Source organism: Mustelus asterias, chromosome 5 (genome assembly GCF_964213995.1).
Source record: "Mustelus asterias chromosome 5, sMusAst1.hap1.1, whole genome shotgun sequence".
In the NCBI taxonomy this organism is placed as follows: Eukaryota; Metazoa; Chordata; class Chondrichthyes; order Carcharhiniformes; family Triakidae; genus Mustelus; species Mustelus asterias.
The window spans coordinates 34,346,554-34,363,164 of record NC_135805.1 but is presented as its reverse complement, the minus strand read 5'-3'; the positions used below and the strand labels follow the sequence as shown (position 1 = coordinate 34,363,164).

General features: G+C 43.7%; 2 protein-coding genes across 6 annotated transcripts in view; one reads left to right on the top strand and one right to left on the bottom strand.

Annotated features, from left to right (window-relative positions):
• Positions 1-2,172, bottom strand: part of rtn4ip1 (reticulon 4 interacting protein 1) — a 60,331-nt gene extending 58,159 nt beyond the window's left edge. The window contains exon 1 of one of the 2 annotated variants that reach the window (XM_078212413.1): positions 1,643-2,172. In XM_078212413.1, coding sequence (XP_078068539.1) covers positions 1,643-1,907 — 265 coding nt within the window. In that variant the 5' untranslated portion in view covers positions 1,908-2,172. The remainder of the gene's footprint in view (positions 1-1,642) is intronic. The other variant, XM_078212412.1, reaches the window with a different exon arrangement.
• A 52-nt stretch (positions 2,173-2,224) lies between these two features.
• The window catches only part of qrsl1 (glutaminyl-tRNA amidotransferase subunit QRSL1), a 40,593-nt gene continuing 26,206 nt past the window's right edge, over positions 2,225-16,611 (top strand). For 2 of the 4 annotated variants that reach the window (XM_078212410.1, XM_078212408.1), the window contains exons 1-3: positions 2,225-2,373; positions 11,920-12,079; positions 14,396-14,494. In XM_078212410.1, coding sequence (XP_078068536.1) covers positions 2,350-2,373; positions 11,920-12,079; positions 14,396-14,494 — 283 coding nt within the window. In that variant the 5' untranslated portion in view covers positions 2,225-2,349. Of the gene's footprint in view, positions 2,374-11,919; positions 12,080-12,800; positions 12,947-14,395; positions 14,495-16,611 lie in introns of all 4 variants that reach the window. The other 2 variants (XM_078212411.1, XM_078212409.1) reach the window with 2 other exon arrangements.

The following is a 16,611-nucleotide window of genomic DNA, read 5'->3' as shown; positions in this document are numbered from 1 at the left end:
TTAACCATTAAGTAGGAGAGAAACTGCCTTCCCCCCCCACTCCTGATATTTTATTGTTACTGAATCACCCAGACAAGTGTGGAATCAGGGACAACAAAATAACATTTTAAAACAATATGATTTTTTAAAAATTCAGACCAATACACAATGTGCTGTCTTACTATCTCAACAGCATGATAGAAGCTATTTTCCTATCGTGCTTATACAGCAAAACAACCACTCAGAAAATACGGATACATTGTAACAGCTGTTACACCATTACAAAGTGCAAAAAAGGCCCTTCAGCCTTCGACAATATGTCAGTAAAAGGTAAAATTCAGTGTGTACAAAGTTATATCATCGAATCCCTACAGTACAGAAGGAGGCCATTCAGCCCATTGAGTCTGCACCGACCATAGTGCCACCCAGGCCCTTTCCCCGTAAACCAGCGCATTTACCCTGCTAATCTCCCCGACACTAAGGCACAATTTACCTTAGCCAATCAACCTAACCCACACATCTTTGGACAGTGGGAGGAAACAAGAGCACCTGGAGGAAACTCACACAGACACGGGGAGAACGTGCAAAGTCCACACAGACAGTGATCTGAGGCTGGAATTGAATCTGGGACCTTGGAGCTGTAAGGCAGCAGTGCTAATCACTGTGCCACCGTTTATTTTATTAGTGTCACAAGTAGGCTTATATTAACACTGCAATGAAGTTACTGTGAAAATCCCCTAGTTGCCACACTCCGACACTTGTTCGGGTACGCTGAGGGAGAATTTAGCATGGCCAATGCACCTAACCAGCATGTCTTTCAGACTGTGGGGGGAAACCGGAGGACCCGGAGGAAACCCACGCAGACATGGCAAGAATGTGCAGACTCCGCACAGACAGTGACCCAGGCCGAGAATCGAAACCGGGTCCCTGGCGCTGTGAGACAGTAGTGCTAACCACTGTGCCACCATGCAGCCTATAAATGTGTGCTCCAGGTGAGGCAGAATATAACACAATCTTAGTGCTTACTCGGCCATGTGAGCCCTCCCAGTTATAGTTTGACATTATCCAATCTATTACTTCACATAGCACATTGGTCAGAGTTATCCCCATGCCTCAGCAGTAAATTCATTGCAGAGCCATACAGAATAGAGAAACCCCAGTGTGTCAGGTTAAACTGGACAATTTTTCTTTTGGGGGGTAGGGGATGCAGGGTAGTGGCAACAATTGTTTACAATATCTTTCAATTAGGAAAGGTAAAAAGGGAAATAGCAAAAGCTTGTTGATTGTCAGCTCTCCGAACTGATGATTTGTAAATGCAGAGTAGAAGAGATCTGAAACAGCAGAGCACATCAAATGAAAAGGAATTCCTTCATGAAAAAAATGACATTTTTAGTTAATTTACAAATCAACATCAGAATGACATCAAGTCACATTTCAATACGTGTTTGCTTTGCATTAGGAAGTTGATACATGGACCTCAAAAAAATTGCCATTTTCTATGAAGACAATGGTTTAAAAAGCAGATCCACAAACACTTCAATAACTCGCCACAATTGATCCAAATGTACAGCATGAAGACACCAATATATACTCATATGTAAGACACCGCACACTGTTCAAATGGATAACAAGAAGCTTTCAACTTTAACAGTATTATACTTACTTCTCATAGAGATGTCGATAGGATTTAAACTGGAAGCATGAACCTTTATCATAACCTCATTGGGGTAGTGTATAATTGGAAACATAGAATTCTTCGTAAAACGCAGCAGACTGTTACTCCCATATCTATCAATCACCCAGGCTGGCATAACAGTCTGTTTACGTGAAGAAGTACTAATCTCTCTACAAGTGGCATTCTCAAAAACCTTTGCTCTAATTCTACCTAAAAGTCCACTCCCAATCTTCTTACTTGCTGGTTGCAACATGGGAGTATGTGTTTAAACTATGAAACTGCAGATGTCACAAAGCACTCATTTAAAAATGAACACTTCCATCAATACCAAGAAAGTCAAACACAAGGTTATTCCTGAACTGCAATCCCTAGCAAAAGTCTGAAGATCAAACTTTTGATTTGATATAGAATTAGCTCTCAGTGCAGTGTCTTAAATGCTGCAATCTCCTGCATTGAGGTCAATGTGAGTGCTGCAGCCTGTCTGACATTCCCTCACCAAAACTCCCAGAACCTCAGTCACCTCCCAACCAGCACCGACTTCCTGGCTGAGTCGCACCAATCAGCGGACGTCTTGTTGCCCGGTGGCTGCGGAGCTAAAACATGGCGGCGCCCATGCCTGGCGGTTGGTGAAGATCAGACTGAGGCTGGAACCAAATCCTCCCGGACACTTACCGACACAACCGCTGGAAGATAACATGTGGGGCTGGACCCTCAGAGAGGTAAGGACCGGGGGCGGGGGGGATTTGGGATAGTTTGTGTGAAGAAACCCGGACTGTTCACAACCCCTCAGTGTCACCTCTGATCCTGGGATGAGTTTGTGACCATATTCACTGTGAGTGAGCACAGACTATTCCCACCTCTTCAACATCAAAAGAACTCGTCCCTGTCTCGACAGAGTCACTGATAACCGGCTGCCCCTGATCTTACAGGATTGTCCTGTCTTGAGCCACCTCACTGTGCCAGGGATCCGGGTTCGATTCCCGGCTTGGGTCACTGTCTGTGCGGAGTTTGCACGTTCTCCCTGTCTGCGTGGGTTTCCTCCGGGTGCTCCGGTTTCCCCCCACAGTCCAAAGATGTGCAGGTTAGGTGAATTGGTCATGATAAATTCACTCTGTGTACCCGAACAGGCGCCGGACTGTGGCGACTAGGGGATTTTCATTGTAGTGTGAATGTGAGCCTACTTGTGACTAATAAATAAACTTTACTTTACTATTCTATTCATATTCTATGAACTGTCCCGGGCACCATGTATCTGTGATGCTGCTTTTCATGTCATAGAATCATACAGTTTAGAAGTGGCCCTTTGGCCCATCGAGTCTGCACCGATATGTGTGAAACACCTGACCTCCCACCTAATCCCATTTACCAGCACTTGGCTTATAGCCCTGAATGTTATGCCATGTAAGTTGTGCTTTTAGATTTCACTCGTGCCCAGTGTTTGCTCTCCTCCCTCTTTCACCCTCTCACTGGCTGGTAGCACCCCCTGCTCTAACAGATCCCCAATAACAGAGTATCCTCTGTCTTTCTATAGGGGAGTCAGGCACCCTGGTCTCAACTCATCCACTGCTGAAACCCTCATCCATGCCTTTTTTTTTACCTCTAGACTCAACTCATCCCGTTGACTCCTGGCTGGTCTCCCACATCCTACAGTCCCAGGTCATCCAAACCTCTGCCTCTTTGTCTTCACTATTGTCAAGTACCATTCACCTATCACCCCTGTGCTTACTGACTTACATTGGCTTCTGGTCAAGCAATAGCTTATTTTAAGTTCCTCATTGCCAGTTTGAAATCGCTTCTTGGCCTTATCGCCCTTCCCTACCTCTGTAATCCTTAGCCTCACAACATTTGCACTCATTTAGTTCTGGCCTCTTCAACTATCTTTAATTGCTGCCCATCCTGTTGCCTCACCCCTAAACTCTGGAATTCCTTTCCTTCACCTCCTACCTGCTTTCTTCTTTTAAGACACTCCTTAAAAGCTAAATCTTCAAACAAGTTTTTGATTATCATCTTATGTGGCATAGTGTCATAGTTATGTTCCCGAGAAGTACCTTGGGATGTTTCTTTGCATTGAAAGTTCTATATAAATATAAGTTGTTGTTGAAACACATTTACTTGTTAACCAATTAAGGACATATTTTTTTCTGCTCTACTCTACCTCATTTTTCCCAATGATTTATTTCACCCGGTGTGGAGGGGGACAGGGAAGGAGGAGGACCTCCTCGTGAACTGCTCCTGGGCCTAGCAAGGCGTGCCATCTACAAGTCCAGGCAGCGGGCGATCGAGGGGGTCGTCTAACCTGACTGCAGCTATATTCGCGGCCAGGTGTCCCTGGAAAGGGAGCATGCGGTGTCCGAGGGCACAGCTGATGCCTTCCATGCCCGCTGAGCATTGCAGGGACTGGGGTGTATTATTGACCCCGATAATCACATTTTAATTTGATGTTTTAAGTTTCCTTTCTGCTTTGTTTTTTGTTTTGGGCAGTTCCCCTCCTTTTAGGGAGCTTGTCCCTAAGTTAGTTTGATTTTTGAGTTGTCCCTAAGTTAGTTTGATTTTGTTTATTTGGTTGAACAAAAAGATATCCCCAATGATTTCTAATTGCAGATTTTAAACATGCAAATGAGAAACCTTTCCTCTAATTTCCTTTGTTGTCATGCACAGCCTATTCATTTAAGTGCAACACATGTGGTAACTTAAAGAGACCAACTGCATAGGAGCTTCTGGGCTGCTGTGAGTCCCAGAGAGAACATTGTTGGTGAGCTTCCCTAACTCACTACCTGCTACAGTTCAGCCAACTGTGGCATCCAACCAGAATGGTGATTAACTGATTAATATCGGGTTTAGAGAATGCGTTCGGTAGGAGGAAGCAGCAGGTGAGAAAAGAACAAAAATCCACATCTGTGAAACGCTTTTTTATAACATGAAAACAATAACTGAGGTGCTTCACAGAAGTAGGGTGACCAAAACCTTGGATTGAAATTATAGGCTTTAAAGGAGGAGAGAGTGAAAGAAAATTTCAGACAACGGGATTCCGAGAAAGTCAGTGATGAGGTGAAAGAAGGCAGATGTAAAAGAGGTCAGAATCTCCCCCTCTTCAACCGAGGATTCCCACCCAGCATGGTTGACAGGGTCCTCCACCGTGTGTGACCTGTCTTGTGCATCTCTGCTCATACCCCTTCCTCTCCCTCCGAGAACCATGATAGGGTTCTTCTTGTCCTCACCTTCCATCCCAACAACCTCTGTATTCAACAAATCATCCCTGCAATTTCCACCAGCTCCAGCATGATGCTGCCACCAAACCCATGTTCCCCTGCCCTCTTCTTTCACCATTCCAAAGGGACTATTCCTTCCATGACATCCCAGTCCATTTCCTGAATCCCTCCCTCCCCTGAAGCATCTTTCTGTGCAAGCACAGGAGATGCAGCACCTGTCCATCACCACATCTCCTTTCACCATCCAAGTCTCCAAACGATGATTTCCTTGTACTTGTTTTAATTTGGTCTGCTGTATTCTGTGTGCACAATGTGGGTCTCTTCAACATTGAGCAGCCCAAATTCAAACTGGATGACCGTTTTGTGGAACCGCCTCCGTTCAGTGCACAAGCATGAGCTTCCTGTTGCTTGTCATTTTAATTCTCCCCCTTGCTTCCATGCTGACCTTTATATCCTTGGCCTACTTCAGAGTAAGAAGTTTAACAACACCAGGTCCACATCACTACTTCAGAGTTCCAGTGAAGCTCAACACAAGCTTAAGGAACAGCACCTCATTTTGGATTTGGCACATTACAGGATTCAACATTTAGACCATAACTGCTGCCTTCATTTTCTTCTGTGTGTTTTAGTCTCCATTTTTGTTTCATTTTGCTGAGTTGACTTTGTTTTTTTTACACCTTCATGTCTTGTTCATCTGATCGCTATGTAACCATTCACACCTCATTTGGACATGGCCTTGGTTTCGGCTATTTGCCATTATTGCCTCCCAAATCAGTCCCATAACTCAGTTCTGCAGGAGCCCTGCAATTCAAAAGGAATGCTTAAGCTTCTGCCTTGGGTTCTGTCGACTCTCCATTTTCTGACTTTTGCCTGTTCTTTTCAACGTCATCCTGCTCCTCAGCAAAGGAAATCTGCCATCCTTACCATGCCTGGCCTACATGTGACTCTAGATCCACAGAAATTTGGTTGACGCTTCACTGCTCCATCGAGGGCAATTAGGGGTGGACAATAAATGCTGGCCCAGCCAGCGGCACCCACGTCCCATGAACAAATATAAAAAAAATTGGACTGCAGCAACTGCATAAACTGTACATCTGTCAAGGACTCGATGGGTTGAATGGCCTCCTCATTTTTTATTTTATCTGAAAACTAGAAATCTTAACCCGAGATGATCTCCAGATAATTAGCCGTTTCTAAGCTAAACCCAGGTGGAGAAGGTAGTCAAAAGACATACGGCATGCTTGCCTTCATCGGCCGGGGCATTGAGTTTAAAAATTGGCAAGTCACGTTACAGCTTTATGGAACCTTAGTTAGGCTGCACTTGGAATATAGTGTTCAATTCTGGTCGCCACACTACCAGAAAGGTGTGGAGGCTTTGGAGAGGGTACAGAAAAGATTTATCAGGATGTTGCCTGGTATGGAGGGCATTAGCCATGAGGCGAGGTTGAAGAAACTTGGTTTGTTCTCAGTGGAATGACGGAGATTGAGGAGTGACCTGTTAGAAGTCTACAAGATTATGAGGGGCATCCACTCCATGTCCACCTTTGCTGGGACATCAGTGAACATTAATTTTTACAACAACAAACAATGGTTTTATAGCTATCATTAAGGCTTTTACTTCCAGATTTTTACTGAATTCAAATTTCACCATTTGAGGTGGTGGGATTTAACCCTGGGACCCCTACAGAGAGTGAAAGAAAATTTATTTGGAGGGCTTCAAAAGTCATCTCACAAGAAGGGTGGGAAAAGAAGCCATCACTGGATGTACTCTGGTTCTGACCAGATAGGTGAGAATGGAACCAAGTGCAGATAATCCCACGGAATCAGGTAACAGAGAAGAGCTATTGGATGAGGATGGTGTTGTGACATGTCAAAGACTACTGAGATGTCAAGTTTAAGTTTATTTACTATTGTCACAAGTAGGCTTACATTAACAGTACAATGAAGTTACTGCGAAAATCCCCTAGTTACCACACTCTGGCGCCTATTTGGGAACACCGAGGGAGAATTTAGCATGGCCAATCCACCTAACCAGCACATCTTTCAGACTGTGGGAAGAAACCAGAGCACCCAGAGGAAACCCACACAGACACGGGAAGAATGTGCAGGCTCCGCATGGACAGCGACCTAAGCTGGGAATTGAATTGTGGTCCCTGATGCTGTGAGGCAGCAGTGCTAACCACTGTGCCACCATGCCAGAGCAAGGAGGTTGAGTAGAGGTATTGCAGCACAGTCATAACCACATGGGATGTCATATGTAACTCTGTAAAGGGCTCCTACAGAGGGGCATGGACAGAGTGGATAGTCAGAAGCTTTTTTCCCAGGTGGAAGAGTCAATTACTAGGGGACATAGGTTTAAGCTGCGAGGGGCAAGGTTTAAAGGAGATGTACGAGGCAAGTTTTTTACGCAGAGGGTGGTGGGTTCCTGGAACTCGTTGCCGGGGGAGGTAGTGGAAGCGGATACGATTGTGAGTTTTAAGGGGCATCTGGACTAATACATGAATAGGATGGGAATAGAGGGATATGGTCCCCGGAAGGATAGGGGGTTTTAGTTCAGTCGGGCAGCATGGTCGGTGCAGGCTCGGAGGACCGAAGGGCCTGTTCCTGTGCTGTAATTTTCTTTGTTAAAGCCATTAATGACAGTCAATCCAATGGTTAGGCAGTTAGTTTTGTGATCCAAACAGATTTCTGATTTTACATGTTTTGGTATTTTTACTGGAACATAATGCATTGAGGGAGGACAGAAGGATGACCGAGGATTTCAGTGATGGCAAAACTTCCTTGAAATTAAATAACAACCCTGCTGCCTTCTAATCCCAGGGCGACATTTGATAGGCAAGTAGACTGGTGAAGCATAATACAACAGATGCTGTGAGCTCGGTATCTGATCCAAAGGCAGGGGAAATATTGCTGGGTTGGGGAACTGTTCAACTTATTTTTTTAAAGAAATACAAAACTAACTACCTTTGAATTGAGGATGCGTTAGCATTCTGTACATTGTGATGACCTTTGACATGGAAGCAGTCAATTAACAAAAAAAATGCAATTTCTCTAAAATGTCTGCGGAATCTGTACTTGGTTTTTAAGAAGACATTTTAAGAGCTTGCCAAGGGATCACTTTAATTTTCATGAATGATAAGAAATACAGGTCCATGTGACCTGGCAACCCCTGACCTGGAAGAGGTTCCAACTGGTACGAAATTTGATTTGATTTATTATTGTCACATGTATTAGTATACAGTGAAAAGTATTGTTTTTTGCGCGCTATACAGACAAAGCACACCATTCATAGAGCAGGAAACGAGAGAGTGCAGAATGTAATGTTGCAGTCATAGCTAGCATGTAGAGAAAAATCAACTTAATGCAAGGTAAGTCCATTCAAAAGTCTGACGGCAGCAGGGAAGGAGTTGTTCTTGAGTCGGTTGGTACGTGACCTCAGACTCTTGTATCTTTTTCCCAAAGGAAGAAGGTGGAAGAGAAAATGTCCGGGGTGCGTGGAGTCCTTAATTATGCTGGCTGCTTTGCTGAGGCAGCAGGAAGTGTAAACATAGTCGAAGGATGGGAGGCTGGTTTGCGTGATGGATTGGGCTACATTCACGACCTTTTGTAGTTCATTGCGGTCTTGGGCAGAGCAGGAGCCATACCAAGCTGTGATACAACCAGAAAGAATGCTTTCTATGGTGCATCTGTAAAAGTTGGTGAGAGTCATAACTGAGATGTCAAATTTCCTTAGTCTTCTGAGAAAGTAGAGGCATTGGTGGGCTTTCTTAACTATAGTGTCGGCATGGGGGGACCAGGACAGGTTGTTGGTGATCTGGACACCTAAAAACTTGAAACTCTCTACCTTTTCTGCTTCGTCCCCATTAATGTAGACAGGGGCATGTTCTCTTTTATGCTTCCTGAAGTCGATGACAATCTCCTTCGTTTTGTTGACATTGAGGGAGAGATTAGTGTTGCTGCACCAGTTCACCAGATTTTCTATCTCATTCCTGTACTCTGTCTCATCATTGTTTGAGATCCAACCCACTACGGTGGTGTTGTCAGCAAACTTGAAAATAGAGTTGGTGGGGTATTTGACCACATAAGGAGTATAGAAGGGGGATGAGGACACAGCCTTGTGGGGCACCGGATGATCGTGGAGGAGGTGTTGTTGCCTATCCTTACTGATTGTGGTCTGAGAGTTAGGAAGTTCAGGATCCAGTTGCAGAGGGAGGGACCGAGGCCCAGGCCATGGAGTTTGGAGATGAGTTTCATAGGAATGATGGTGTTGACATATAATTCGCATAAAATTGACATATTAAAGCTGTATGGCTAGACAGAAAGGAGAGCTGCAGCAGAGGGAGACCAGCGAAGGCACATTTATAAGGAGCTTTTTTGAAATTCATTTATGGGATATGGGAGCCACTGGCTAGACCAGCATTTATTGTCCACCCCTAATTGCCTTTGAGAAGGTAGAGGTAAGCTGTTTCCTAGAACCAGTGCTGTCCATGTAGTGTAGGTACACCCATAGTGCTGTTAGGGAGTGGGGGGGTCCTGCAACAGTGAAGGAATGGTGATATTTTTCCAAGCCAGAATGGTGAGTGACTTGGGGGGGAACTTCCAGGTGGTGGTGTTCCCATATGTCTAATGCCCTTGTCCTTCTAGATCGGTGGTTTCCAACCAGTGTGCCATGAAAATTGTCCCAAGTGAGCTGTGAAATTTTGTACAACGGTAATAAAAATCAAATTTAAAACAAATATATTTGTTTCATCTGAAACAATATTTAATCCAACCAAAACTACAACTCAAAACTCATGAAAATTAATCATCAAATACTTTAAAAGTGAAGTATCCGTCTTTCGATTCTAAAATGTGAATGTGCTAAACACCAGTGGCCAAAGGGTGAAATTGGGATGACGTGATAGTTTTTACTAGTCATCATAGAAACCAAGCAACAGCTTTCGAGCGCTTTTTTTATTAGTAGTAAAACAAGACAAAACAGCTGGCAGACGCAATGAAGCTGACCATATCCACACTTCTTTGCCAGATCTGTTTTGTATCCCGGATCTAAGAAGAAAGAATAAGTTTAATTCCTCTGCTTATTCAATTCATAATGTGAGAAGGCAGAATACAGACACCTGAACCGAGTGCTTGTGTGGGGAACAGATTTAGGGCTATGAATAGTTAGAAATAGTTGAGTTGAGCAGATTTTGAAAATGTGTCGGTGCAAGCTGTCGACTGTGTCAGGAATCAGGTTGTTGCTTGATTAGTCTGTGAGACTGCTCTCTCAATTTTGACACAAGCACCCTGATGTTAGCAAGGAGGATTTTGCAGGGTGGACAGGGCTGAGTTTGCTGATGTCATTTCCGGTGTGTAGGTCGATGACGGATGGTCCATCCGGTTTTGTTCCTTGCTGAGTTCATTTTAGGGATTTGATACAACAGATGGCTTGCTGGGCCGTTTCAGAGAATATTTAAGAGTCATATGAACATGCGAAATTGAGCAGGAGTAGGCTATTCGGCCCATCATTCGATCAGATCTTTTTGTGTTTGAGTTCCACATTCCATCTAGCTCTGATAGCCTTTGTTTCCCTTGTCTAACAAGAATCTATACCTTCCCCCTTAAAAATATCCAATGACCCCAACTCCACCACCTGCTGAGATCCCCAGTTTTACAAGCCTCAGAGAAAAAAATTCTCCTCATCGCAATCCTAGAAGGGCAAGCCCTAATTTTAATACTGTGTCCCTTAGTTCTGCACTCACCGTAAGAGGAAACATCCTCTCCGTGTCAGCCATGTTGCTGTGGGTCTGGAGTCACATGCAGGCCTGACCAGATAAGAAGAGCATAAAATACAGGTAAACAGGACAAAATGCCGAAGGCCCTTCAGCATGCGGGTTGTGAATTGGACAGTTGTTCTGCTGCTGTTGCAGTTTTGCCGTTCAGTTGATAACCGTCTCTGAAGACCTCGGATTGATCACAGCTGCTGGTAAATGCGATTCAAAATGTCAATCAATTGATGGGAAAGTGAGAGATCCTATCTTCCGAAAGCTGAGATAGAGAACTTTGAAGCTGCACCGGGTGGTACACATGGGGAGTGATGTGGGCGCTCGTGATTTTGCAAAACTAATCGACCATTTAAAGTGAAATTTACCTCCTTACCTGAAATATCATTGGCCTGTTAACTTGTATCTACTTTACATTCATAGAAATCATAGAAACCCTACAGTGCAGAAGGAGGCCATTTGGCCCATCGAGTCTGCACCGACCACAATCTCACCCAGGCCCTACCCCCACATATTTACCCGCTAATCCCTCTAACCTATGCATCCCAGGACTCTAAGGGGCAATTTTTAACCTGGCCAATCAACCTAACACGCACATCTTTGGACTGTGGGAGGAAACCGGAGCACCCGGAGGAAACCCACGCAGACACGAGGAGAATGTGCAAACTCCACACAGACAGTGACCCGAGCCGGGAATCGAACCCGGGACCCTGGAGCTGTGAAGCAGCAGTGCTAACCACTGTGCTACCATGCCGCCCATTGTTAAAGTAAAAGTTACAAAAGCTGAAATGTGGTTGGCATTTCCTTCATTTAGCAAATTTCCCCCTGCCCCCTGCAATCGTAACAATACACATCTTAATCTTTAGATTTTGCGGCTCATTGTAATATAATAAACTGAACAGAGTCTGCCACTTTGAATAAAAAAGTATGACCTCAAAAATCAGCAAACAGAGCTCTTCAAGAATGTCATTGCGGAAGGACTACTTGTGTAAGCTCTTCAAACTTTTGGTGATTAGTTCCATTCTGTCAAAAAGGGAGGTGACATATTTTTCCTGCAGGAGGGTGTAGCAAGCTCAAGTATGGGATTTAATGGTGATAGATTTAATGGTGATAGATTACATGGAGTGCTGGGGACTTGAACAAACGCTCAGAGGGAATTGCCTGCAATGCCGGCTCATTAGATAGAAAGGTATTGATGTGTTGGAAAGCCTTTTCTTATCCTACTGATACTGCTGTGCGAGGTTGTCGGTATTCTTCGCAGCCTAATAACTTAAAACCTTTGTTAACATTATAGGTTACGCAAGCTTTAAGAGAAGGTCGAATCAGTCCAACTGAGCTGTGCCAAAGATGTCTCTCTTTAATCAGGAGCACAGCATTCCTGAATGCCTACATCACTGTCCCTGAGGAACTCGCTGTGAAACAGGCCACAGCAGCAGAGAAAAGGTTGCAAAGAGGTGACGTAGAGCTTTCTCACTGTCTATTACTAAAATTTCTGAGTCACCTGATTACGTGTTTTTTTTAAAAAATTGGGCTACACAGCATTTTAAACTTTCTACGTACGCTTATTTTATTCATTGAAATTATTTTTTTTAATTTTTGGATTGATGCAATCTTACTTTTCTATTTGCCTTCCACAGTGGAAGATGACAAGATGAAAAGTTTGTGTTTGTTTTGCTGAAAACAGCAACTTGCTGTCCGTTTCTCCTCTCCAATTAATAGATAACTACCTACTGAGGTAAAGCTACTGTCTCACTCACACAAATGAAGTGCAGAAAGATTAGACAAAGATTTGGTTAAAATGACTAACTTTAATTTATTCTACGCCTTCTGCGGCCATAGGACATCCCAATAAATTATTTTTGAAATATAGCCTCTGTTTTGTAGGGAAGTGAAGCAGTCCCTGGAACAACCACGGGATAAATCGGTGGTTTTCAAATTATTTTTCTGCCGACCCACTTTTACAAAATGGCCACCCCTCGCGACCCACTGACGAGGCAAGCTGGTCCAGTCGCCATCTGAACAGGATTTACTGTACATTTAAAAATACACGTTACCTTTTCCTTTTCATAAAGTGCATATAACTTGAATTGTATCAGGCAATATTTAACATTTTTTCATGCTGGCTCTGTCATCATCTGAGTCAAGAGATCCTCATTGTCATACCGCCTTCTACAGAATGTGCGCTATAAACAGAACATCCCACGGTTTTCTTTTTGGAACAAGATCACAGAACATCTCACCATGTTTTGAACACATCTTGGGATGCTTTGAACAGGATCATAGGACATCTCGCAATGTTTTGAACAATATCACAGATCAAGGTGATGCCGTAGTGGAATAACCACTGGACCAGTAATCCGAAAACCCAGAGTAATACCTTGAACCCTGGTTCAAATCCCACCACAGCAGAATTTGAATTAAATAAAAGTCAAATGATGAGCATGAAAGAATTGTCACAAAAAGCCATCTGGTTCACTTATATGGGTGGCACAGTGGTTAGCACTGCCACCTCAAAAGCGCCAGGGACCTGGGTTCAATTCCAGCCTTGGGTGTCTGTGTGGAGTTTGCACATTCTCCCTGTGTCTGTGTGGATTTCCTCCAGCTGCTCTGGTTTCCTCCCACACTCCAAAGATAGAAGCATAGAAGAAAGGAGCAGGAGGAGGCCATTTGTCCCCTCGAGCCTGCTCCGCCATTCATTGCGATCATAGCTGATCATCCAACTCAATAGCCTAATCCTGCTTTTTCCCCATAACCTTTGATCCCAATTGCCCCAAGTGTTATATCCAGCTGCTTCTTGAATATGATGTGCAGATTGGGTGGGTTGGCCCTACTAAATTGCCCCTCAGTGTCCCAGGATGTGTAGGTTAGATGGATTAACCATGGTAAATGCGCAGGGTTACGGGGATAGGGTGAGGGCTTAGGTAAGACACTTTGTCAGAGAGTTGGTGCAGACTAGATGGGCTGAATGGCCTCCTTCTGCACTGTGGTGATTCTATGATCTCACCATGTTTTGAGCAGCATCACAGAACATCTCGCAATGTTTTGAAAAGGGCCATAGAACATTCCCCGTTTATTTTAAACAGGATATCCAGCAACCCATTTTCAACACCACAGCAATCCACATATGGGTCGCAACCCCCACTTTGAAAAACCCGGAGATAAATGATGGGATGTTTGAATTTTGATGGTGTTGGTTGAGAGAGAAATGTTAACTAGAAGGGAATGGGGGGGGGCTTAGTCTAATCCCTCATCAGAAAGACAGGACCTCCGACAATGTTGCAGTTTCACATTGCTGCACCTGATGTACAAATCCCCCTGAAGTTGATGCCATAATCCTTCATCTTTCTGGGGAGAAGCACGAGGACTATCAATTGAGTTAGTCACTTTTTAAATCCACATTTTTGTCTTCAATTAAAGCCATTCGAGATAAATTGAGATGATCTGATTTGGGAGTGTTAATAGGATTAAACTGGTATGTATTTCAGAATGTTCCTGCTTTTCCATCCTGGCAAAGCTAGAATTTTTAATTAATTAATTAAAGTAGATCTGTTTTGATGTCCACACATGATTCGGTAGCTAATCTAGACAGCAATGCACTTCCAGCCTCTGCTATTCTGTAAAGAACCACAAGGTAGTACGATGGCAGCTGCCAGCTATCTGGAATTATTATGTCAAGTTCAAATTGCTTTGTAATTTATTCTGGTAAAATATAAGTTATGACATGAGACATTGTTTCACTATATTAACATTTCTGCTTCATATTCATCCAGGAAAATCTCTAGGTCCCTTGGATGGGATTCCAGTTGCTGTTAAGGATAACTTCAGCACAGCTGGTATTGAGACCACGTGTGCATCTAATATGTTAAAAGGTAAAGGTTTTTTTTAAAAAAAAACAAGTTTTGGTTAAATTTAAAGCAAATGAATAATGGAAATGATAATGGAAATGAGAGAACCAGTCAATCTATTTTAATATTCCTGAATTGTTTTCAACATTCTGCATGAGTGAGAATGTTCTATTCAAGACCAGCCCTTGAGAGTTACTGAATGCCTAATCACGTCGTGGTTTCATTTGTCAAGTGTTCCTCTGACTACTGTCTGCTCTCCGTAAATTACATTTCATTCAGAATGCAGCAGCCCTAACATTTCCACCCACGCAAAATCCCTCCGCTCTTTCTGTAAGCTTTCAGGATTTTTTTTATCCATGAATTTGGGATTGAATTAGGTTTAGGTGTTGAGCTTTAATGAAACACAGCCTGATTGTAACCCATTCCAAACCTACCCGCTTGCCACAGAGTTAAAACCAAAGATATGTGGGTTAGGTTGATTGGCTATGCTAAATTGCCCCTTAGTGTCCCAGGATGTGTAGGTTAGCGGGATCAGCGGGGTAAATATATGGGGTTACGGGGATAGGGCCTGGGTGGGATCGTTGTCAGTGCAGGCTCGATGGGCCAAATGGCCTCCTTCTGCACTATAGGGTTTCTATGATATTTTTAAGAATCTATAGGGGGGAGAGCTCGTAGAGTTAATAGATCACCCCTCAGAAAGATCGCCACAATAATATCAATCAATTTATGACCTTGCTTCCACTATCCCAGCAAATATTTTCACCCATTCATAGAGGCTTAGAAATGTGGTGTTTTTATTCATTCATGAGATATGGACATTGCTGGAAAAATCAGTATGTTTTGTCTATTATTAATTGCGCTTGAGAAGATGGTGATTAGCTACCTTGTGGAACCATTGCAATCCTTGTGGTAAAAGCAAAATACTGAGGATGCTGGAATCTGAAACAAAAACAGAAAATGCTGGAAAATCTCAATCCCTGTGGTACTGTTAGGAAGGGAGATCCAGGATTTTAACAAGGCAACATTGAAGGACAGTGACACATTTCGAGGACAGGATGGTGTGTGACTTGGAAGTCAACTTGCGGGTGGTGGTGTTCCTCTTGTTCTTTTAGGCGGTGGAGGTTGCAGGTTTGGAAGGTGTTGTGAAAAGAGCTTTGGTGAGTTTCTGTGGTGTATCTTTAGAACATTGTCTCTGCTTAGAGAATTCGAGGGGACCTAGGTAGTTGGGTTGGGGTAGCAGAAATGCTAGGCAATCGATGCAGAAACCCTAACAAGAGGAAAGTTTAAAAAAAAACCATCAAGGGTCAGGTTTTCAAACAAGGCAAGGAGCAAATAGGTTGGCTTAGAAAAGGAACAGGGTGAATAGATTGTTATTTTTGCCTGATTTTTTGGGGGGAGGGAAGTGAGACTGAGAGAAGCGACTGTCATTTGCAAGTTTATTTATTGTTTGTAAAATTAAGCAACATAACAATTTGAATCTGTCACCAAGAATTTCTGAATCTGCTTTTGGAAAGATTAGAGAAAGACATGTTTTTGTATGTGAAAGATATAGCAGGCAGTTCAGATCACAAGGATGTCCTATTACCAATATCATTGGGTTGCTCTTAGGCTCACATTAACACTGGAATGAAGTTACTGTGAAAATCCCCTAGTCGCCACACTCCGGCGCCTGTTCGGGTACACTGAGGGAGAATTTAGCATGGTCAATGCACCTAACCAGCACGTCTTTCAGACTGTGGGAGGAAACCGGAGCACCCAGAGGAAACCTACGCAAACACTGGGAGAACGTGCAGACTCCGCACGGACAGTAACCCAAGCCGAGAATCGAACCTGGGTCCCGGCGCTGTGAGGCAGCAGTGCTAACCAGTGTGCCACCGTGATCTTCCATACAGTTAGATATTGAGCCGTATGGGCACACTCCTGAACAGAGGACACTCGGATCACTGCCCAAGAGAATATCTGACATGACATATTCTCATCCTTGTCAAGCTCTAACCATTCTCTATAACCCAGCAAATTAACTTCATGGGTCATTGTCCTCACCTACAGATTGCTGTGTAATGTGGCTAACAATTTCTACTTGTCCATCCCTGTTTACCCCCTCAGCTGCCCCACCCAGCTTCCTGTTTGTTCTAGCTGTT